The sequence below is a fragment of the Anser cygnoides genome, chromosome 33 (genome assembly GCF_040182565.1).
Source record: "Anser cygnoides isolate HZ-2024a breed goose chromosome 33, Taihu_goose_T2T_genome, whole genome shotgun sequence".
NCBI lineage: Eukaryota > Metazoa > Chordata > Aves > Anseriformes > Anatidae > Anser > Anser cygnoides.
In genome coordinates, this window is record NC_089905.1 from 2,536,125 (window position 1) to 2,557,803 (window position 21,679).

General features: G+C 57.7%; 10 protein-coding genes across 10 annotated transcripts; 5 read left to right on the forward strand and 5 right to left on the reverse strand.

Annotated features, from left to right (window-relative positions):
• The first annotated feature begins 126 nt into the window (after nt 1-126).
• LOC136788066 (claw keratin-like) lies at nt 127-801 on the forward strand. Its single transcript, XM_066985850.1, has one exon. It carries the CDS (start codon nt 127-129, stop codon nt 541-543), a length of 417 nt encoding a protein of 138 aa, XP_066841951.1. The 3' UTR covers nt 544-801.
• A 1,899-nt stretch (nt 802-2,700) lies between these two features.
• Nucleotides 2,701-3,117, reverse strand: LOC136788208 (claw keratin-like). The gene has a single exon (XM_066986338.1). It carries the CDS (start codon nt 3,115-3,117, stop codon nt 2,701-2,703), a length of 417 nt encoding a protein of 138 aa, XP_066842439.1.
• Nucleotides 3,118-4,703: 1,586 nt separating this feature from the next.
• Nucleotides 4,704-5,378, forward strand: LOC136788067 (claw keratin-like). Its single transcript, XM_066985853.1, has one exon. It carries the CDS (start codon nt 4,704-4,706, stop codon nt 5,118-5,120), a length of 417 nt encoding a protein of 138 aa, XP_066841954.1. The 3' UTR covers nt 5,121-5,378.
• Nucleotides 5,379-7,127: 1,749 nt separating this feature from the next.
• LOC136788204 (claw keratin-like) lies at nt 7,128-7,705 on the reverse strand. Its single transcript, XM_066986334.1, has one exon. The coding sequence runs from the start codon at nt 7,692-7,694 to the stop codon at nt 7,278-7,280; it is 417 nt and encodes a 138-aa protein (XP_066842435.1). The 5' UTR covers nt 7,695-7,705; the 3' UTR covers nt 7,128-7,277.
• Nucleotides 7,706-8,932: 1,227 nt separating this feature from the next.
• Nucleotides 8,933-9,633, forward strand: LOC136788206 (claw keratin-like). Its single transcript, XM_066986336.1, has one exon. It carries the CDS (start codon nt 8,949-8,951, stop codon nt 9,381-9,383), a length of 435 nt encoding a protein of 144 aa, XP_066842437.1. The 5' UTR covers nt 8,933-8,948; the 3' UTR covers nt 9,384-9,633.
• A 1,757-nt stretch (nt 9,634-11,390) lies between these two features.
• On the reverse strand, nt 11,391-11,957 carry LOC136788205 (claw keratin-like). Its single transcript, XM_066986335.1, has one exon. The coding sequence runs from the start codon at nt 11,955-11,957 to the stop codon at nt 11,541-11,543; it is 417 nt and encodes a 138-aa protein (XP_066842436.1). The 3' UTR covers nt 11,391-11,540.
• A 1,237-nt stretch (nt 11,958-13,194) lies between these two features.
• On the forward strand, nt 13,195-13,852 carry LOC136788207 (claw keratin-like). The gene has a single exon (XM_066986337.1). It carries the CDS (start codon nt 13,211-13,213, stop codon nt 13,643-13,645), a length of 435 nt encoding a protein of 144 aa, XP_066842438.1. The 5' UTR covers nt 13,195-13,210; the 3' UTR covers nt 13,646-13,852.
• Nucleotides 13,853-15,469: 1,617 nt separating this feature from the next.
• On the reverse strand, nt 15,470-16,219 carry LOC136788203 (claw keratin-like). Its single transcript, XM_066986333.1, has one exon. It carries the CDS (start codon nt 16,217-16,219, stop codon nt 15,803-15,805), a length of 417 nt encoding a protein of 138 aa, XP_066842434.1. The 3' UTR covers nt 15,470-15,802.
• Nucleotides 16,220-17,472: 1,253 nt separating this feature from the next.
• On the forward strand, nt 17,473-18,157 carry LOC136788209 (claw keratin-like). The gene has a single exon (XM_066986339.1). It carries the CDS (start codon nt 17,473-17,475, stop codon nt 17,905-17,907), a length of 435 nt encoding a protein of 144 aa, XP_066842440.1. The 3' UTR covers nt 17,908-18,157.
• Nucleotides 18,158-19,731: 1,574 nt separating this feature from the next.
• On the reverse strand, nt 19,732-20,481 carry LOC136788200 (claw keratin-like). Its single transcript, XM_066986330.1, has one exon. It carries the CDS (start codon nt 20,479-20,481, stop codon nt 20,065-20,067), a length of 417 nt encoding a protein of 138 aa, XP_066842431.1. The 3' UTR covers nt 19,732-20,064.
• Nucleotides 20,482-21,679: the final 1,198 nt, after the last annotated feature.

Sequence of the window (21,679 nt, forward strand, 5' to 3'; positions counted from 1 at the left end):
GATGTGATGCAGAGCATTTCCTGGGGCACAAGCTCCAAGAACGGGAGAGCCACAGGGTATTTGCAATGTGGTGATGTTCTGATCCCAGCTCTGCCTTCTCTCACAGTTTTGCCTGCAAATCGAAGGATGTCCTGCTCCAGCCTGTGTGCCCCTGTGTGTGGGGTGGCCGCCCCAGTCCCAGTGGCTGACAGCTTCAACGAGCCCTGCGTGCAGCAGTGCCCCGACTCCACCGTGGTGATCCAGCCCCCGGCCACGGTGTTCACCTTGCCCGGGCCCATCCTCAGCTCCTTCCCACAGCATGCCGTGGTCGGCTCAGCGGGAGTCCCGGGTGTGGCAGGGGGCTTCGGCGGCACTTTTGGAGGCCGTGGTGGCTTTGGGGGCTATGGAGGCCTTGGGGGTTATGGTGGCCTTTTGGGTTATGGCGGCATTGGGAGCTACGGAGGCCTTGGAGGCTACGGGGGCTATGGAGCATTTGGGAGCTGTGGATACGGCGGCTGGCGTCGGGGCCACAGGTACCTCAGCGGCAACTGCGGGCCCTGTTAAGCCCACCTCTGCCTCCAGCCCTTGAAGAAGGAGAGCTCCAGCGCTGCCCTGGAACGTCCCAACATGACACCAGCAGGAAGGGCTCCCCTTCATCATCACTGGTCTCCAGAGCTTGGAGGCCCTATGCCTTCATGGGGCCTAGCTCCCTTTTTCTCCTGTCCCAATTGAGTTTCACTTCAGGACTTGCTCCCCCAGGGTGATGCAGCCCAAAGCCAACTGCCTGTTCCTGTGGCTGGCTGCTGCTCGCGTTCTCTCTGCCTTTTGCAAGGAGTTGGGGGCTGCCTCTGCCCTGGGGCTGCCTTTCTGCCATCTTCCTGCTCCCCTGGACTTGCAATAAAAGCTCTATTGCACCACATTCTCGACCCATGGTATTTCTTCATCCTTCTTCTTCCAGACTTCCCCCAAACCTCAGAGCCGGGGCAGTTGGGCCGCTGGCTGCACTCCTGGCTTTGCTAATGGGGCATTTGGGCTGCTGGGGCAGGGCATTACGACTGAAGATCAGAGTCCCCAGTGGGTCTTGTAGAGGACAGCCCCCTGAACCTCCTCCCTTCTCTCAGCGGGAAGAATGGCAGTGTTCTCAATGTTTTCAATCTCAATGTTCTTTGAGAACACGACAGAGAAACAGACGTCTTGCACAGCCACCACAGCATGTTTGACCTCTTTATATTGCCTTTTCTATGGTCACCCGTGGAGGTCTGGGGAGACAGAGAGACGGCCACTGCATGGTCAGGGCTCCTGCCACCCGCTGACTGTGCTCATGTGCCCAGCTGCAACTGGTGGCACTGGGAAGGGGTGAAGGAGACACAGCCAAGCTTTCCCAAGGTCCTCCTCACAGCCATGAACACATCACAGCCATCCAGATCCACGGAGCACTTGAGTAGGAGGTGTGTGTCTGTGCCCTCCTCATGCCCCTTCCTTCCCCAAAAGTCTTCCGATCGTGTGATCCTAGCTCTGCACAGTGGTCTTTCGTGGAGACGATTCTTGTCAGGGAAATCAAGAAGAGCAGTGGGGCAGCACATTGGTCGCTGCTGGGGGCTCAAGAAAACATGCATCACCCGTAATTGTCAAGACAGGGGAAGGGGAAAACAGCAGCAAACTGTCCGAGCAGCCATAGCTTTCCTCCACCACCTGCGCAGAAGTTTGTGTGTCTCCTCTTGTGCTTGAGGACCTCTTTTCCATTTCTGCCCATCCACACCACTCCCCAGGCTCCAGTGCTAGGACCCCCAGCCAACCACTGGGTGCTGCCTCACATAGCATCCCCTGCATGCTGGGTGAGGGCAGAGTGGTGGGAGGCAGCAGTCGTGCCTCCTCACAGCCGTTGTGGCCAGGTGTTCTGGGGGCCTGGCCGTGCAGGTCGCTTTGTGTGCTGGTGTGTGAGGAAGGGCAGCCATGGCCTGGCAGCATGTCTGCAGTATGGGGCTGTGTGGAGCTCTGCTGTCCTACCCGGGCAGAGCTGTGTCCACCAGCTACAAGCAGGCAAGCTGTGTATACAGGGAAGAGCTTCTGGCCAGTGGTGGGGAAAGGCGTGCAAGTGCTCCATGGAGATGTGGGAGGAAGAGGAGGGAAACCCGAGGGGCTGGAGGAAAGGCTGGTGGGGGGCCCTCCGCCTCCTTCCTCTGTCCCGTGGCCTCCCAGTTGACTCTAACCAGGCCTTTGCCCTTGGGGAGGCTGTGGCGACCCTCTTGTAATGGCCGTGCTGCGCAGGGCATGGGGAGGAGGTGAGGGAGTGCCTGCAGGCCCCCTGAGGACTCCCCGGTGGCAGCTCCCCAACCTCACAGAAAGAAGCGAATGGAGGAAGGGTCACAGAAAAGACAGGGTCCAGAATGAGGTGCAACAGAGCTTTTATTTCAGGTCCAGGGGAGCAGGGAGATGGCAGAAAGGCAGCCCCTGACCCCTTGCAGAAGGCAGAGCGCTGGTGAGCAGCAGCCTTGCCACAGGAGGTGTCTGGTGCTTAGCTGCATCATCATGGGGTATTGAGTCCTGAAGCGAAGCTCAAGCAGCGAGGAGAAGGACAGAGGGGCCCCATGAAGGCACAAGGCCTCCAAGCTCTCAAGCCCAGTGATTCTAAAGGGGAGCCTTTCATGGCAACATCAGGTGGGGAAGTTCCAGGGCAGCTCCAGAGCTCTCCTTCTTCAGGGGCTGGAGCCAGAGGTGGGCTTAGCAAGGCCCGCAGTTGCCGCTGAGGTACCTGTGGCCCCGACGCCAGACTCCGTATCCGCAGCTCCCAAAGGCTCCATAGCCCCCATAGCCTCCGAGGCCTCCATAGCCCCCAAGGCCTCCATAGCCCAAAAGGCCACCATAACCCCCAAGGCCTCCATAGCCCCCAAAGCCACCACGGCCTCCAAAAGTGCCGCCAAAGCCCCCTGCAACACCCGGGACTCCTGCCGAGCCGACCACGGCATGCTGCGGGAAGGAGCTGAGGATGGGCCCGGGCAAGGTGAGCACCGTGGCCGGGGGCTGGATCACTACCGTGGAGTCGGGGCACTGCCTCACGCAAGGCTCATTGGCACTGTCAGCCACTGGGACTGGGGCGGCCACCCCACACACAGGAGCACACAGGCTGGAGCAGGACATCTTCCACGCAGGCAAGGAGTACTGCAAAGAACAGGCAGAATTAGGCAAGGATCTGGGGAGAGGCTGTACTGATGGAGTCAGGGAGAGAGCCGCGAGAAGCCTCCAAGAGCACGACTTACCAGGTGATCTGTTTAGAGACAAGTGGAGGAAGCAGGATAGAGGGCTGCAAAGCCCTCAGCCCTTTTATACCTGTCCCAGACAGCCTGTATCATCAGGCAGGGGGTGGTGTTTGAAGTCCCAGATTTTCAGGCAATAAAGCCAGCATGAATCATGACACACTTGGAGATGTGGGGCAATTATATCCTTCCCCATCAGGGACATTGAAATGCAAACGTTCTCTGGGGAACAGGGTGCCGATGGGAGGAACAGGCCACGACACATAACTTCATGAAAAGCCAGCCACTGCTGAAACTGACCTCACACCACCAATAAACCCTGATTTCTTCCTAATCCTAAACTTTGTCTATGTGGAAGAGTCATGGGCAATTGGTTGAAGAAGCATTTTGCAATCCCGTGCACAGCCAGCACGCCTGCCATTACCTCCCTTTTACGGGCTGGTAAACAGAGGTGGTGGAAGTTTGGGTGAAGGGATGAAGCCATCCCACTCACTTGCAGCAGCTCCCAAACACTCACCATCTCCCTGTACAGGCAAGGGCTGCGAGGCACTCGGGTGGGAGTTCAGGAGCATCCCTAACCGCTGTCCTTCTCCCTGCCCTGTGGGACATGTGCTACTCCTTACTCTCCAGTTCTCCTGAAGGCCAAGCAGAGAGCTGTGGCTATGTTGGTGTTGTAGGTGAAGCCCGATCTGCCCAGGGGATTAGGAACTCATTGGGGTTTATTGGTGCTGTGAGGTCAGCTTCAGCAGCACCTAGCCTTTCATGTGACTGTCACGGCCTGTCCCTTCCATCACGTTCCTCTTCCCCAGGGCACATTTGAGCCTCAGTGTCCTAATGGGGAGGTATAAAATTGCCCCGCGTTTCCACACGTGTCATGATTTGTGATGTCTTTATTGCATGAATATCTGGGGCTTCCACCTCTGTTCAATGCTGCAGGCTGTCTGGGACAGGTATAAAAGGGCTGAGGGTTTCACAGCCCTCTATCCTGCTTCCTCCACTTGTCTCTTACCAGATCACCTGGGTAAGTCCATGCCTTATGTGCCTCTTCTTTTCCTCAGCAATCGTTTGATCAATTGCATCTATTGGTGTTTGTTCTACCATTCTTTTTGTAGTGTTGTATAAGCTTGGTTGTGACAGTAGTGTTTCATAGCTCTGGAAAGGATGGATATTGAAACTTTTAGGCATGGTGCTCTGAGCTTCCCAACGCAATTGTATCCTTTGGGTGCTCAGTCTCTTTCCATGTGCTTTGGATGATGTGGTTTTTCTTATGTCCTAAGGGTCAGGGGGAGTAAGTGGTCTACACTAGCTTTCCAAATGAATATTGTCTTTATGCTCTGACTGCCTGATGTGATGCAGAGCATTTCCTGGGGCACAAGCTCCAAGAACGGGAGAGCCACAGGGTATTTGCAATGTGGTGATGTTCTGATCCCAGCTCTGCCTTCTCTCACAGTTTTGCCTGCAAATCGAAGGATGTCCTGCTCCAGCCTGTGTGCCCCTGTGTGTGGGGTGGCCGCCCCAGTCCCAGTGGCTGACAGCTTCAACGAGCCCTGCGTGCAGCAGTGCCCCGACTCCACCGTGGTGATCCAGCCCCCGGCCACGGTGTTCACCTTGCCCGGGCCCATCCTCAGCTCCTTCCCACAGCATGCCGTGGTCGGCTCAGCGGGAGTCCCGGGTGTGGCAGGGGGCTTCGGCGGCACTTTTGGAGGCCGTGGTGGCTTTGGGGGCTATGGAGGCCTTGGGGGTTATGGTGGCCTTTTGGGTTATGGCGGCATTGGGAGCTACGGAGGCCTTGGAGGCTACGGGGGCTATGGAGCATTTGGGAGCTGTGGATACGGCGGCTGGCGTCGGGGCCACAGGTACCTCAGCGGCAACTGCGGGCCCTGTTAAGCCCACCTCTGCCTCCAGCCCTTGAAGAAGGAGAGCTCCAGCGCTGCCCTGGAACGTCCCAACATGACACCAGCAGGAAGGGCTCCCCTTCATCATCACTGGTCTCCAGAGCTTGGAGGCCCTATGCCTTCATGGGGCCTAGCTCCCTTTTTCTCCTGTCCCAATTGAGTTTCACTTCAGGACTTGCTCCCCCAGGGTGATGCAGCCCAAAGCCAACTGCCTGTTCCTGTGGCTGGCTGCTGCTCGCGTTCTCTCTGCCTTTTGCAAGGAGTTGGGGGCTGCCTCTGCCCTGGGGCTGCCTTTCTGCCATCTTCCTGCTCCCCTGGACTTGCAATAAAAGCTCTATTGCACCACATTCTCGACCCATGGTATTTCTTCATCCTTCTTCTTCCAGACTTCCCCCAAACCTCAGAGCCGGGGCAGTTGGGCCGCTGGCTGCACTCCTGGCTTTGCTAATGGGGCATTTGGGCTGCTGGGGCAGGGCATTACGACTGAAGATCAGAGTCCCCAGTGGGTCTTGTAGAGGACAGCCCCCTGAACCTCCTCCCTTCTCTCAGCGGGAAGAATGGCAGTGTTCTCAATGTTTTCAATCTCAATGTTCTTTGAGAACACGACAGAGAAACAGACGTCTTGCACAGCCACCACAGCATGTTTGACCTCTTTATATTGCCTTTTCTATGGTCACCCGTGGAGGTCTGGGGAGACAGAGAGACGGCCACTGCATGGTCAGGGCTCCTGCCACCCGCTGACTGTGCTCATGTGCCCAGCTGCAACTGGTGGCACTGGGAAGGGGTGAAGGAGACACAGCCAAGCTTTCCCAAGGTCCTCCTCACAGCCATGAACACATCACAGCCATCCAGATCCACGGAGCACTTGAGTAGGAGGTGTGTGTCTGTGCCCTCCTCATGCCCCTTCCTTCCCCAAAAGTCTTCCGATCGTGTGATCCTAGCTCTGCACAGTGGTCTTTCGTGGAGACGATTCTTGTCAGGGAAATCAAGAAGAGCAGTGGGGCAGCACATTGGTCGCTGCTGGGGGCTCAAGAAAACATGCATCACCCGTAATTGTCAAGACAGGGGAAGGGGAAAACAGCAGCAAACTGTCCGAGCAGCCATAGCTTTCCTCCACCACCTGCGCAGAAGTTTGTGTGTCTCCTCTTGTGCTTGAGGACCTCTTTTCCATTTCTGCCCATCCACACCACTCCCCAGGCTCCAGTGCTAGGACCCCCAGCCAACCACTGGGTGCTGCCTCACATAGCATCCCCTGCATGCTGGGTGAGGGCAGAGTGGTGGGAGGCAGCAGTCGTGCCTCCTCACAGCCGTTGTGGCCAGGTGTTCTGGGGGCCTGGCCGTGCAGGTCGCTTTGTGTGCTGGTGTGTGAGGAAGGGCAGCCATGGCCTGGCAGCATGTCTGCAGTATGGGGCTGTGTGGAGCTCTGCTGTCCTACCCGGGCAGAGCTGTGTCCACCAGCTACAAGCAGGCAAGCTGTGTATACAGGGAAGAGCTTCTGGCCAGTGGTGGGGAAAGGCGTGCAAGTGCTCCATGGAGATGTGGGAGGAAGAGGAGGGAAACCCGAGGGGCTGGAGGAAAGGCTGGTGGGGGGCCCTCCGCCTCCTTCCTCTGTCCCGTGGCCTCCCAGTTGACTCTAACCAGGCCTTTGCCCTTGGGGAGGCTGTGGCGACCCTCTTGTAATGGCCGTGCTGCGCAGGGCATGGGGAGGAGGTGAGGGAGTGCCTGCAGGCCCCCTGAGGACTCCCCGGTGGCAGCTCCCCAACCTCACAGAAAGAAGCGAATGGAGGAAGGGTCACAGAAAAGACAGGGTCCAGAATGAGGTGCAACAGAGCTTTTATTTCAGGTCCAGGGGAGCAGGGAGATGGCAGAAAGGCAGCCCCTGACTCCTTGCAGAAGGCAGAGCGCTGGTGAGCAGCAGCCTTGCCACAGGAGGTGTCTGGTGCTTAGCTGCATCATCATGGGGTATTGAGTCCTGAAGCGAAGCTCAAGCAGCGAGGAGAAGGACAGAGGGGCCCCATGAAGGCACAAGGCCTCCAAGCTGTCAAGCTCAGTGATTCTAAAGGGGAGCCTTTCATGGCAACATCAGGTGGGGAAGTTCCAGGGCAGCTCCAGAGCTCTCCTTCTTCAGGGGCTGGAGCCAGAGGTGGGCTTAGCAGGGCCCGCAGTTGCCGCTGAGGTACCTGTGGCCCCGACGCCAGCCTCCGTATCCGCAGCTCCCAAAGGCTCCATAGCCCCCATAGCCTCCGAGGCCTCCATAGCCCCCAAGGCCTCCATAGCCCAAAAGGCCACCATAACCCCCAAGGCCTCCATAGCCCCCAAAGCCACCACGGCCTCCAAAAGTGCCGCCAAAGCCCCCTGCAACACCCGGGACTCCTGCCGAGCCGACCACGGCATGCTGCGGGAAGGAGCTGAGGATGGGCCCGGGCAAGGTGAGCACCGTGGCCGGGGGCTGGATCACTACCGTGGAGTCGGGGCACTGCCTCACGCAAGGCTCATTGGCACTGTCAGCCACTGGGACTGGGGCGGCCACCCCACACACAGGAGCACACAGGCTGGAGCAGGACATCTTCCACGCAGGCAAGGAGTACTGCAAAGAACAGGCAGAATTAGGTAAGGGTCTGGGGAGAGGCTGTACTGATGGAGTCAGGGAGAGAGCCGCGAGAAGCCTCCAAGAGCACGACTTACCCAGGTGATCTGTTTAGAGACAAGTGGAGGAAGCAGGATAGAGGGCTGCAAAGCCCTCAGCCCTTTTATACCTGTCCCAGACAGCCCCTGGCATCAAACATAAGTGGAAGCCCCAGATACTCATGCAGTAAAGCTGACACCCTTCATGACACAGGTGGTGATGTGGGGCAATTATATCCCTCCCCACTGGGGACATGGAGGCGCAAACGTGCCCTGGGAAACAGGGAGGTGATGGCAGGGACAGACCATGACACTCAGCTACATGAAAGGCCAGCAGCAGCTGAAGCTGATCTCAGAACGCCAATAAACCCCAACGAATTCCTAATCCTAAACATTTCCTATGTGGAACAATCACGGGTATTTTGCCGAAGAAGCACTTTGCAACCCTGCGCACAGCCTGCATGCCTGTCATTACCTCCTTTTTACGGGCTGGTAAACAGAGGTGGTGGAAGTTTGGGTAAAGGGATGAAGCCATCCCACCCACTTGCAGAAGCTTCCAAACACTCGCCATCACCCTGTACAGGCAAGGGCTGCAAGACACTTGGGTGGGAGTTCAGGAGCATCCCTAACCATTGCCCTTCTCCATGCTCTGTGGGAAAAGGGGTACTCCTTGATCTCCAATTCACCTGAAGGCCAAGCAAAGAGCTGTGGTTGTGTTGGCATTGCGGGTGAAGCCCAATCCGCCTGGGGGATTAGGAATTCATTGGGGTTTATTGGTGCTGTGAGGTCAGCTTCAGCAGCTGCTGGCCTTTCATGTAGGTGAGTGTCATGGCCTGTCCCTTCCATCACCTCCCTGTTTCCCAGGGCACGTTTGCGCCTCCATGTCCCCAGTGGGGAGGGATATAATTGCGCCACATCATCACCTGTGTCATGAAGGTTGTCAGCTTTCTTGCATGAATATCTGGGGCTTCCACTTATGTTTCATGCCGCAGGCTGTCTGGGACAGGTATAAAAGGGCTGAGGGCTTTGCAGCCCTCTATCCTGCTTCCCCCACTTGTCTCTAAACAGATCACCTGGTAAGTCATGCTCTTGGAGGCTTCTCGCGGCTCTCTCCCTGACTCCATCAGTACAGCCTCTCCCCAGATCCTTGCCTAATTCTGCCTGTTCTTTGCAGTACTCCTTGCCTGCGTGGAAGATGTCCTGCTCCAGTCTGTGTGCTCCTGTGTGCGGGGTGGCCGCCCCGGCCCCAGTGGCTGACAGCTTCAACGAGCCCTGCGTGCAGCAGTGCCCTGACTCCACCGTGGTGATCCAGCCCCCGGCCACGGTGTTCACCTTGCCCGGGCCCATCCTCAGCTCCTTCCCACAGCATGCCGTGGTGGGCTCGGCAGGAGTCCCAGGTGTGGCAGGGGGCTTTGGCGGCACTTTTGGAGGCCGTGGTGGCTTTGGGGGCTATGGAGGCCTTGGGGGCTATGGCGGCCTTTTGGGCTATGGAGGCCTTGGGGGCTATGGAGGCCTTGGGGGCTATGGAGGCCTTGGGGGCTATGGGGGCTATGGAGCATTTGGCAGCTGCGGATATGGCGGCTGGCGACGGAGCCACAGGTACCTCAGTGGCAACTGCGGGCCCTGCTAAGCCCACCTCTGCCTCCAACCTCTGACAAACGAGAGCTCCAGAGCTGCCCTGGTATGTCCCGACATGACACCAGCAGGAAGGGCTCCCCTTCATCATCACTGGTCTCCAGAGCTTGGAGGCCCTATGCCTTCATGGGGCCTAGCTCCCTTTTTCTCCTGTCCCAATTGAGTTTCACTTCAGGACTTGCTCCCCCAGGGTGATGCAGCCCAAAGCCAACTGCCTGTTCCTGTGGCTGGCTGCTGATCGCATTCTCTCTGCCTTTTGCAAGGAGTTGGGGGGTGTCCTCTGCCCTGGGGTTCCTTTCTGCCATCTTCCTGCTCCCCTGGACTTGCAATAAAAGCTCTATTGCACCACATTCTCGACCCATGGTATTTCTTCATCCTTCTTCTTCCAGACTTCCCCCAAACCTCAGAGCCGGGGCAGTTGGGCCGCTGGCTGCACTCCTGGCTTTGCTAAAGGGGCCTTTGGGCCGCTGGGGCAGGGCATTACGACTGAAGATCAGAGTCCCCAGTGGGTCTTGTAGAGGACAGCCCCCTGAACCTCCTCCCTTCTCTCAGCGGGAAGAATGGCAGTGTTCTCAATGTTTTCAATCTCAATGTTCTTTGAGAACACGACAGAGAAACAAACGTCTTGCACAGCCACCACAGCATGTTTGACCTCTTTATATTGCCTTTTCTACGGTCACCCGTGGAGGTCTGGGGAGACAGAGAGACGGCCACTGCATGGTCAGGGCTCCTGCCACCCGCTGACTGTGCTCATGTGCCCAGCTGCAACTGGTGGCACTGGGAAGGGGTGAAGGAGACACAGCCAAGCTTTCCCAAGGTTCTCCTCACAGCCATGAACACATCACAGCCATCCAGATCCACGGAGCACTTGAGTAGGAGGTGTGTGTCTGTGCCCTCCTCATGCCCCTTCCTTCCCCAAAAGTCTTCCGATCGTGTGATCCTAGCTCTGCACAGTGGTCTTTCGTGGAGACGATTCTTGTCAGGGAAATCAAGAAGAGCAGTGGGGCAGCACATTGGTCGCTGCTGGGGGCCCAAGAAAACATGCATCACCAGTAATTGTCAAGACAGGGGAAGGGGAAAACAGCAGCAAACTGTCCGAGCAGCCACAGCTTTCCTCCACCACCTGCGCAGAAGTTTGTGTGTCTCCTCTTGTGCTTGAGGACCTCTTTTCCATTTCTGCCCATCCACACCACTCCCCAGGCTCCAGTGCTAGGACCCCCAGCCAACCACTGGGTGCTGCCTCACATAGCATCCCCTGCATGCTGGGTGAGGGCAGAGTGGTGGGAGGCAGCAGTCGTGCCTCCTCACAGCCGTTGTGGCCAGGTGTTCTGGGGGCCTGGCCGTGCAGGTCGCTTTGTGTGCTGGTGTGTGAGGAAGGGCAGCCATGGCCTGGCAGCATGTCTGCAGTATGGGGCTGTGTGGAGCACTGCTGTCCTACCCGGGCAGAGCTGTGTCCACCAGCTACAAGCAGGCAAGCTGTGTATACAGGGAAGAGCTTCTGGCCAGTGGTGGGGAAAGGCGTGCAAGTGCTCCATGGAGATGTGGGAGGAAGAGGAGGGAAACCCGAGGGGCTGGAGGAAAGGCTGGTGGGGGGCCCTCCGCCTCCTTCCTCTGTCCCGTGGCCTCCCAGTTGACTCTAACCAGGCCTTTGCCCTTGGGGAGGCTGTGGCGACCCTCTTGTAATGGCCGTGCTGCGCAGGGCATGGGGAGGAGGTGAGGGAGTGCCTGCAGGCCCCCTGAGGACTCCCCGGTGGCAGCTCCCCAACCTCACAGAAAGAAGCGAATGGAGGAAGGGTCACAGAAAAGACAGGGTCCAGAATGAGGTGCAACAGAGCTTTTATTTCAGGTCCAGGGGAGCAGGGAGATGGCAGAAAGGCAGCCCCTGACTCCTTGCAGAAGGCAGAGCGCTGGTGAGCAGCAGCCTTGCCACAGGAGGTGTCTGGTGCTTAGCTGCATCATCATGGGGTATTGAGTCCTGAAGCGAAGCTCAAGCAGCGAGGAGAAGGACAGAGGGGCCCCATGAAGGCACAAGGCCTCCAAGCTGTCAAGCTCAGTGATTCTAAAGGGGAGCCTTTCATGGCAACATCAGGTGGGGAAGTTCCAGGGCAGCTCCAGAGCTCTCCTTCTTCAGGGGCTGGAGCCAGAGGTGGGCTTAGCAGGGCCCGCAGTTGCCGCTGAGGTACCTGTGGCCCCGACGCCAGCCTCCGTATCCGCAGCTCCCAAAGGCTCCATAGCCCCCATAGCCTCCGAGGCCTCCATAGCCCCCAAGGCCTCCATAGCCCAAAAGGCCACCATAACCCCCAAGGCCTCCATAGCCCCCAAAGCCACCACGGCCTCCAAAAGTGCCGCCGAAGCCCCCTGCAACACCCGGGACTCCTGCCGAGCCGACCACGGCATGCTGCGGGAAGGAGCTGAGGATGGGCCCGGGCAAGGTGAGCACCGTGGCCGGGGGCTGGATCACTACCGTGGAGTCGGGGCACTGCCTCACGCAAGGCTCATTGGCACTGTCAGCCACTGGGACTGGGGCGGCCACCCCACACACAGGAGCACACAGGCTGGAGCAGGACATCTTCCACGCAGGCAAGGAGTACTGCAAAGAACAGGCAGAATTAGGTAAGGGTCTGGGGAGAGGCTGTACTGATGGAGTCAGGGAGAGAGCCGCGAGAAGCCTCCAAGAGCACGACTTACCAGGTGATCTGTTTAGAGACAAGTGGAGGAAGCAGGATAGAGGGCTGCAAAGCCCTCAGCCCTTTTATACCTGTCCCAGACAGCCCCTGGCATCAAACATAAGTGGAAGCCCCAGATACTCATGCAGTAAAGCTGACACCCTTCATGACACAGGTGGTGATGTGGGGCAATTATATCATTCCCCACTGGGGACATGGAGGCGCAAACGTGCCCTGGGAAACAGGGAGGTGATGGCAGGGACAGACCATGACACTCAGCTACATGAAAGGCCAGCAGCAGCTGAAGCTGATCTCAGAACGCCAATAAACCCCAACGAATTCCTAATCCTAAACATTTCCTATGTGGAACAATCACGGGTATTTTGCCGAAGAAGCACTTTGCAACCCTGCGCACAGCCTGCATGCCTGTCATTACCTCCTTTTTACGGGCTGGTAAACAGAGGTGGTGGAAGTTTGGGTAAAGGGATGAAGCCATCCCACCCACTTGCAGAAGCTTCCAAACACTCGCCATCACCCTGTACAGGCAAGGGCTGCAAGACACTTGGGTGGGAGTTCAGGAGCATCCCTAACCATTGCCCTTCTCCATGCTCTGTGGGAAAAGGGGTACTCCTTGATCTCCAATTCACCTGAAGGCCAAGCAAAGAGCTGTGGTTGTGTTGGCATTGCGGGTGAAGCCCAATCCGCCTGGGGGATTAGGAATTCATTGGGGTTTATTGGTGCTGTGAGGTCAGCTTCAGCAGCTGCTGGCCTTTCATGTAGGTGAGTGTCATGGCCTGTCCCTTCCATCACCTCCCTGTTTCCCAGGGCACGTTTGCGCCTCCATGTCCCCAGTGGGGAGGGATATAATTGCCCCACATCATCACCTGTGTCATGAAGGTTGTCAGCTTTCTTGCATGAATATCTGGGGCTTCCACTTATGTTTCATGCCGCAGGCTGTCTGGGACAGGTATAAAAGGGCTGAGGGCTTTGCAGCCCTCTATCCTGCTTCCCCCACTTGTCTCTAAACAGATCACCTGGTAAGTCATGCTCTTGGAGGCTTCTCGCGGCTCTCTCCCTGACTCCATCAGTACAGCCTCTCCCCAGATCCTTGCCTAATTCTGCCTGTTCTTTGCAGTACTCCTTGCCTGCGTGGAAGATGTCCTGCTCCAGTCTGTGTGCTCCTGTGTGCGGGGTGGCCGCCCCGGCCCCAGTGGCTGACAGCTTCAACGAGCCCTGCGTGCAGCAGTGCCCTGACTCCACCGTGGTGATCCAGCCCCCGGCCACGGTGTTCACCTTGCCCGGGCCCATCCTCAGCTCCTTCCCACAGCATGCCGTGGTGGGCTCGGCAGGAGTCCCAGGTGTGGCAGGGGGCTTTGGCGGCACTTTTGGAGGCCGTGGTGGCTTTGGGGGCTATGGAGGCCTTGGGGGCTATGGCGGCCTTTTGGGCTATGGAGGCCTTGGGGGCTATGGAGGCCTTGGGGGCTATGGAGGCCTTGGGGGCTATGGGGGCTATGGAGCATTTGGCAGCTGCGGATATGGCGGCTGGCGACGGAGCCACAGGTACCTCAGTGGCAACTGCGGGCCCTGCTAAGCCCACCTCTGCCTCCAACCTCTGACAAACGAGAGCTCCAGAGCTGCCCTGGTATGTCCCGACATGACACCAGCAGGAAGGGCTCCCCTTCATCATCACTGGTCTCCAGAGCTTGGAGGCCCTATGCCTTCATGGGGCCTAGCTCCCTTTTTCTCCTGTCCCAATTGAGTTTCACTTCAGGACTTGCTCCCCCAGGGTGATGCAGCCCAAAGCCAACTGCCTGTTCCTGTGGCTGGCTGCTGATCGCATTCTCTCTGCCTTTTGCAAGGAGTTGGGGGCTGTCCTCTGCCCTGGGGTTCCTTTCTGCCATCTTCCTGCTCCCCTGGACTTGCAATAAAAGCTCTATTGCACCACATTCTCGACCCATGGTATTTCTTCATCCTTCTTCTTCCAGACTTCCCCCAAACCTCAGAGCCGGGGCAGTTGGGCCGCTGGCTGCACTCCTGGCTTTGCTAAAGGGGCCTTTGGGCCGCTGGGGCAGGGCATTACGACTGAAGATCAGAGTCCCCAGTGGGTCTTGTAGAGGACAGCCCCCTGAACCTCCTCCCTTCTCTCAGCGGGAAGAATGGCAGTGTTCTCAATGTTTTCAATCTCAATGTTCTTTGAGAACACGACAGAGAAACAAACGTCTTGCACAGCCACCACAGCATGTTTGACCTCTTTATATTGCCTTTTCTACGGTCACCCGTGGAGGTCTGGGGAGACAGAGAGACGGCCACTGCATGGTCAGGGCTCCTGCCACCCGCTGACTGTGCTCATGTGCCCAGCTGCAACTGGTGGCACTGGGAAGGGGTGAAGGAGACACAGCCAAGCTTTCCCAAGGTTCTCCTCACAGCCATGAACACATCACAGCCATCCAGATCCACGGAGCACTTGAGTAGGAGGTGTGTGTCTGTGCCCTCCTCATGCCCCTTCCTTCCCCAAAAGTCTTCCGATCGTGTGATCCTAGCTCTGCACAGTGGTCTTTCGTGGAGACGATTCTTGTCAGGGAAATCAAGAAGAGCAGTGGGGCAGCACATTGGTCGCTGCTGGGGGCCCAAGAAAACATGCATCACCAGTAATTGTCAAGACAGGGGAAGGGGAAAACAGCAGCAAACTGTCCGAGCAGCCACAGCTTTCCTCCACCACCTGCGCAGAAGTTTGTGTGTCTCCTCTTGTGCTTGAGGACCTCTTTTCCATTTCTGCCCATCCACACCACTCCCCAGGCTCCAGTGCTAGGACCCCCAGCCAACCACTGGGTGCTGCCTCACATAGCATCCCCTGCATGCTGGGTGAGGGCAGAGTGGTGGGAGGCAGCAGTCGTGCCTCCTCACAGCCGTTGTGGCCAGGTGTTCTGGGGGCCTGGCCGTGCAGGTCGCTTTGTGTGCTGGTGTGTGAGGAAGGGCAGCCATGGCCTGGCAGCATGTCTGCAGTATGGGGCTGTGTGGAGCACTGCTGTCCTACCCGGGCAGAGCTGTGTCCACCAGCTACAAGCAGGCAAGCTGTGTATACAGGGAAGAGCTTCTGGCCAGTGGTGGGGAAAGGCGTGCAAGTGCTCCATGGAGATGTGGGAGGAAGAGGAGGGAAACCCGAGGGGCTGGAGGAAAGGCTGGTGGGGGGCCCTCCGCCTCCTTCCTCTGTCCCGTGGCCTTCCAGTTGACTCTAACCAGGCCTTTGCCCTTGGGGAGGCTGTGGCGACCCTCTTGTAATGGCCGTGCTGCGCAGGGCATGGGGAGGAGGTGAGGGAGTGCCTGCAGGCCCCCTGAGGACTCCCCGGTGGCAGCTCCCCAACCTCATAGAAAGAAGCGAATGGAGGAAGGGTCACAGAAAAGACAGGGTCCAGAATGAGGTGCAACAGAGCTTTTATTTCAGGTCCAGGGGAGCAGGGAGATGGCAGAAAGGCAGCCCCTGACTCCTTGCAGAAGGCAGAGCGCTGGTGAGCAGCAGCCTTGCCACAGGAGGTGTCTGGTGCTTAGCTGCATCATCATGGGGTATTGAGTCCTGAAGCGAAGCTCAAGCAGCGAGGAGAAGGACAGAGGGGCCCCATGAAGGCACAAGGCCTCCAAGCTCTCAAGCCCAGTGATTCTAAAGGGGAGCCTTTCATGGCAACATCAGGTGGGGAAGTTCCAGGGCAGCTCCAGAGCTCTCCTTCTTCAGGGGCTGGAGCCAGAGGTGGGCTTAGCAGGGCCCGCAGTTGCCGCTGAGGTACCTGTGGCCCCGACGCCAGCCTCCGTATCCGCAGCTCCCAAAGGCTCCATAGCCCCCATAGCCTCCGAGGCCTCCATAGCCCCCAAGGCCTCCATAGCCCAAAAGGCCACCATAACCCCCAAGGCCTCCATAGCCCCCAAAGCCACCACGGCCTCCAAAAGTGCCGCCAAAGCCCCCTGCAACACCCGGGACTCCTGCCGAGCCGACCACGGCATGCTGCGGGAAGGAGCTGAGGATGGGCCCGGGCAAGGTGAGCACCGTGGCCGGGGGCTGGATCACTACCGTGGAGTCGGGGCACTGCCGCACGCAAGGCTCATTGGCACTGTCAGCCACTGGGACTGGGGCGGCCACCCCACACACAGGAGCACACAGGCTGGAGCAGGACATCTTCCACGCAGGCAAGGAGTACTGCAAAGAACAGGCAGAATTAGGTAAGTGTCTGGGGAGAGGCTGTATTGATGGAGTCAGGGAGAGAGCCCCGAGAAGCCTCCAAGAGAATGACTTACCAGGTGATCTGTTTAGAGACAAGTGGAGGAAGCAGGATAGAGGGCTGCAAAGCCCTCAGCCCTTTTATACCTGTCCCAGACAGCCCCTGGCATCAAACATAAGTGGAAGCCCCAGATACTCATGCAGTAAAGCTGACACCCTTCATGACACAGGTGGTGATGTGGGGCAATTATATCCCTCCCCACTGGGGACATGGAGGCGCAAACGTGCCCTGGGAAACAGGGAGGTGATGGCAGGGACAGACCATGACACTCACCTACATGAAAGGCCAGCAGCAGCTGAAGCTGATCTCAGAACGCCAATAAACCCCAATGAATTCCTAATCCTAAACATTTCCTATGTGGAACAATCACGGGTATTTTGCCGAAGAAGCACTTTGCAACCCTGCGCACAGCCTGCATGCCTGTCATTACCTCCTTTTTACGGGCTGGTAAACAGAGGTGGTGGAAGTTTGGGTAAAGGGATGAAGCCATCCCACCCACTTGCAGAAGCTTCCAAACACTCGCCATCACCCTGTACAGGCAAGGGCTGCAAGACACTTGGGTGGGAGTTCAGGAGCATCCCTAACCATTGCCCTTCTCCATGCTCTGTGGGAAAAGGGGTACTCCTTGATCTCCAGTTCACCTGAAGGCCAAGCAAAGAGCTGTGGTTGTGTTGGCATTGCGGGTGAAGCCCAATCCGCCTGGGGGATTAGGAATTCATTGGGGTTTATTGGTGCTGTGAGGTCAGCTTCAGCAGCTGCTGGCCTTTCATGTAGGTGAGTGTCATGGCCTGTCCCTTCCATCACCTCCCTGTTTCCCAGGGCACGTTTGCGCCTCCATGTCCCCAGTGGGGAGGGATATAATTGCCCCACATCATCACCTGTGTCATGAAGGTTGTCAGCTTTCTTGCATGAATATACGGGGCTTCCACTTATGTTTGATGCCGCAGGCTGTCTGGGACAGGTATAAAAGGGCTGAGGGCTTTGCAGCCCTCTATCCTGCTTCCTCCACTTGTCTCTAAACAGATCACCTGGTAAGTCATGCTCTTGGAGGCTTCTCGCGGCTCTCTCCCTGACTCCATCAGTACAGCCTCTCCCCAGATCCTTGCCTAATTCTGCCTGTTCTTTGCAGTACTCCTTGCCTGCGTGGAAGATGTCCTGCTCCAGCCTGTGTGCCCCTGTCTGCGGGGTGGCCGCCCCGGCCCCAGTGGCTGACAGCTTCAACGAGCCCTGCGTGCAGCAGTGCCCTGACTCCACCGTGGTGATCCAGCCCCCGGCCACGGTGTTCACCTTGCCCGGGCCCATCCTCAGCTCCTTCCCACAGCATGCCGTGGTGGGCTCGGCAGGAGTCCCAGGTGTGGCAGGGGGCTTTGGCGGCACTTTTGGAGGCCGTGGTGGCTTTGGGGGCTATGGAGGCCTTGGGGGCTATGGCGGCCTTTTGGGCTATGGAGGCCTTGGGGGCTATGGAGGCCTTGGGGGCTATGGAGGCCTTGGGGGCTATGGGGGCTATGGAGCATTTGGCAGCTGCGGATATGGCGGCTGGCGACGGAGCCACAGGTACCTCAGTGGCAACTGCGGGCCCTGCTAAGCCCACCTCTGCCTCCAACCTCTGACAAACGAGAGCTCCAGAGCTGCCCTGGTATGTCCCGACATGACACCAGCAGGAAGGGCTCCCCTTCATCATCACTGGTCTCCAGAGCTTGGAGGCCCTATGCCTTCATGGGGCCTAGCTCCCTTTTTCTCCTGTCCCAATTGAGTTTCACTTCAGGACTTGCTCCCCCAGGGTGATGCAGCCCAAAGCCAACTGCCTGTTCCTGTGGCTGGCTGCTGATCGCATTCTCTCTGCCTTTTGCAAGGAGTTGGGGGGTGTCCTCTGCCCTGGGGTTCCTTTCTGCCATCTTCCTGCTCCCCTGGACTTGCAATAAAAGCTCTATTGCACCACATTCTCGACCCATGGTATTTCTTCATCCTTCTTCTTCCAGACTTCCCCCAAACCTCAGAGCCGGGGCAGTTGGGCCGCTGGCTGCACTCCTGGCTTTGCTAAAGGGGCCTTTGGGCCGCTGGGGCAGGGCATTACGACTGAAGATCAGAGTTCCCAGTGGGTCTTGTAGAGGACAGCCCCCTGAACCTCCTCCCTTCTCTCAGCGGGAAGAATGGCAGTGTTCTCAATGTTTTCAATCTCAATGTTCTTTGAGAACACGACAGAGAAACAAACGTCTTGCACAGCCACCACAGCATGTTTGACCTCTTTATATTGCCTTTTCTACGGTCACCCGTGGAGGTCTGGGGAGACAGAGAGACGGCCACTGCATGGTCAGGGCTCCTGCCACCCGCTGACTGTGCTCATGTGCCCAGCTGCAACTGGTGGCACTGGGAAGGGGTGAAGGAGACACAGCCAAGCTTTCCCAAGGTTCTCCTCACAGCCATGAACACATCACAGCCATCCAGATCCACGGAGCACTTGAGTAGGAGGTGTGTGTCTGTGCCCTCCTCATGCCCCTTCCTTCCCCAAAAGTCTTCCGATCGTGTGATCCTAGCTCTGCACAGTGGTCTTTCGTGGAGACGATTCTTGTCAGGGAAATCAAGAAGAGCAGTGGGGCAGCACATTGGTCGCTGCTGGGGGCCCAAGAAAACATGCATCACCAGTAATTGTCAAGACAGGGGAAGGGGAAAACAGCAGCAAACTGTCCGAGCAGCCACAGCTTTCCTCCACCACCTGCGCAGAAGTTTGTGTGTCTCCTCTTGTGCTTGAGGACCTCTTTTCCATTTCTGCCCATCCACACCACTCCCCAGGCTCCAGTGCTAGGACCCCCAGCCAACCACTGGGTGCTGCCTCACATAGCATCCCCCGCATGCTGGGTGAGGGCAGAGTGGTGGGAGGCAGCAGTCGTGCCTCCTCACAGCCGTTGTGGCCAGGTGTTCTGGGGGCCTGGCCGTGCAGGTCGCTTTGTGTGCTGGTGTGTGAGGAAGGGCAGCCATGGCCTGGCAGCATGTCTGCAGTATGGGGCTGTGTGGAGCACTGCTGTCCTACCCGGGCAGAGCTGTGTCCACCAGCTACAAGCAGGCAAGCTGTGTATACAGGGAAGAGCTTCTGGCCAGTGGTGGGGAAAGGCGTGCAAGTGCTCCATGGAGATGTGGGAGGAAGAGGAGGGAAACCCGAGGGGCTGGAGGAAAGGCTGGTGGGGGGCCCTCCGCCTCCTTCCTCTGTCCCGTGGCCTCCCAGTTGACTCTAACCAGGCCTTTGCCCTTGGGGAGGCTGTGGCGACCCTCTTGTAATGGCCGTGCTGCGCAGGGCATGGGGAGGAGGTGAGGGAGTGCCTGCAGGCCCCCTGAGGACTCCCCGGTGGCAGCTCCCCAACCTCACAGAAAGAAGCGAATGGAGGAAGGGTCACAGAAAAGACAGGGTCCAGAATGAGGTGCAACAGAGCTTTTATTTCAGGTCCAGGGGAGCAGGGAGATGGCAGAAAGGCAGCCCCTGACTCCTTGCAGAAGGCAGAGCGCTGGTGAGCAGCAGCCTTGCCACAGGAGGTGTCTGGTGCTTAGCTGCATCATCATGGGGTATTGAGTCCTGAAGCGAAGCTCAAGCAGCGAGGAGAAGGACAGAGGGGCCCCATGAAGGCACAAGGCCTCCAAGCTCTCAAGCCCAGTGATTCTAAAGGGGAGCCTTTCATGGCAACATCAGGTGGGGAAGTTCCAGGGCAGCTCCAGAGCTCTCCTTCTTCAGGGGCTGGAGCCAGAGGTGGGCTTAGCAGGGCCCGCAGTTGCCGCTGAGGTACCTGTGGCCCCGACGCCAGCCTCCGTATCCGCAGCTCCCAAAGGCTCCATAGCCCCCATAGCCTCCGAGGCCTCCATAGCCCCCAAGGCCTCCATAGCCCAAAAGGCCACCATAACCCCCAAGGCCTCCATAGCCCCCAAAGCCACCACGGCCTCCAAAAGTGCCGCCGAAGCCCCCTGCAACACCCGGGACTCCTGCCGAGCCGACCACGGCATGCTGCGGGAAGGAGCTGAGGATGGGCCCGGGCAAGGTGAGCACCGTGGCCGGGGGCTGGATCACTACCGTGGAGTCGGGGCACTGCCGTACGCAAGGCTCATTGGCACTGTCAGCCACTGGGACTGGGGCGGCCACCCCACACACAGGAGCACACAGGCTGGAGCAGGACATCTTCCACGCAGGCAAGGAGTACTGCAAAGAACAGGCAGAATTAGGCAAGGATCTGGGGAGAGGCTGTACTGATGGAGTCAGGGAGAGAGCCGCAAGAAGCCTCCAAGAGCACGACTTACCAGGTGATCTGTTTAGAGACAAGTGGAGGAAGCAGGATAGAGGGCTGCAAAGCCCTCAGCCCTTTTATACCTGTCCCAGACAGCCTGTATCATCAGGCAGGGGGTGGTGTTTGAAGTCCCAGATTTTCAGGCAATAAAGCCAGCATGAATCATGACACACTTGGAGATGTGGGGCAATTATATCCTTCCCCATCAGGGACATTGAAATGCAAACGTTCTCTGGGGAACAGGGTGCCGATGGGAGGAACAGGCCACGACACATAACTTCATGAAAAGCCAGCCACTGCTGAAACTGACCTCACACCACCAATAAACCCTGATTTCTTCCTAATCCTAAACTTTGTCTATGTGGAAGAGTCATGGGCAATTGGTTGAAGAAGCATTTTGCAATCCCGTGCACAGCCAGCACGCCTGCCATTACCTCCCTTTTACGGGCTGGTAAACAGAGGTGGTGGAAGTTTGGGTGAAGGGATGAAGCCATCCCACTCACTTGCAGCAGCTCCCAAACACTCACCATCTCCCTGTACAGGCAAGGGCTGCGAGGCACTCGGGTGGGAGTTCAGGAGCATCCCTAACCGTTGTCCTTCTCCCTGCCCTGTGGGACATGTGCTACTCCTTACTCTCCAGTTCTCCTGAAGGCCAAGCAGAGAGCTGTGGCTATGTTGGTGTTGTAGGTGAAGCCCGATCTGCCCAGGGGATTAGGAACTCATTGGGGTTTATTGGTGCTGTGAGGTCAGCTTCAGCAGCACCTGGCCTTTCATGTGACTGTCACGGCCTGTCCCTTCCATCACGTTCCTCTTCCCCAGGGCACATTTGAGCCTCAGTGTCCTCAATGGGGAGGGATAAAATTGCCCCGCGTTTCCACACGTGTCATGATTTGTGATGTCTTTATTGCATGAATATCTGGGGCTTCCACCTCTGTTCAATGCTGCAGGCTGTCTGGGACAGGTATAAAAGGGCTGAGGGTTTCACAGCCCTCTATCCTGCTTCCTCCACTTGTCTCTTACCAGATCACCTGGGTAAGTCCATGCCTTATGTGCCTCTTCTTTTCCTCAGCAATCGTTTGATCAATTGCATCT

Bases quoted from the DNA above. Each gene is read 5' to 3' on its own strand.
- LOC136788066 (XM_066985850.1), top strand. From the start codon at position 127: ATGTCCTGCTCCAGCCTGTGTGCCCCTGTGTGTGGGGTGGCCGCCCCA.
- LOC136788208 (XM_066986338.1), bottom strand. From the start codon at position 3,117: ATGTCCTGCTCCAGCCTGTGTGCTCCTGTGTGTGGGGTGGCCGCCCCA.
- LOC136788207 (XM_066986337.1), top strand. From the start codon at position 13,211: ATGTCCTGCTCCAGTCTGTGTGCTCCTGTGTGCGGGGTGGCCGCCCCG.
- LOC136788205 (XM_066986335.1), bottom strand. From the start codon at position 11,957: ATGTCCTGCTCCAGCCTGTGTGCTCCTGTGTGTGGGGTGGCCGCCCCA.
- LOC136788200 (XM_066986330.1), bottom strand. From the start codon at position 20,481: ATGTCCTGCTCCAGCCTGTGTGCTCCTGTGTGTGGGGTGGCCGCCCCA.
- LOC136788209 (XM_066986339.1), top strand. From the start codon at position 17,473: ATGTCCTGCTCCAGCCTGTGTGCCCCTGTCTGCGGGGTGGCCGCCCCG.
- LOC136788067 (XM_066985853.1), top strand. From the start codon at position 4,704: ATGTCCTGCTCCAGCCTGTGTGCCCCTGTGTGTGGGGTGGCCGCCCCA.
- LOC136788204 (XM_066986334.1), bottom strand. From the start codon at position 7,694: ATGTCCTGCTCCAGCCTGTGTGCTCCTGTGTGTGGGGTGGCCGCCCCA.
- LOC136788206 (XM_066986336.1), top strand. From the start codon at position 8,949: ATGTCCTGCTCCAGTCTGTGTGCTCCTGTGTGCGGGGTGGCCGCCCCG.
- LOC136788203 (XM_066986333.1), bottom strand. From the start codon at position 16,219: ATGTCCTGCTCCAGCCTGTGTGCTCCTGTGTGTGGGGTGGCCGCCCCA.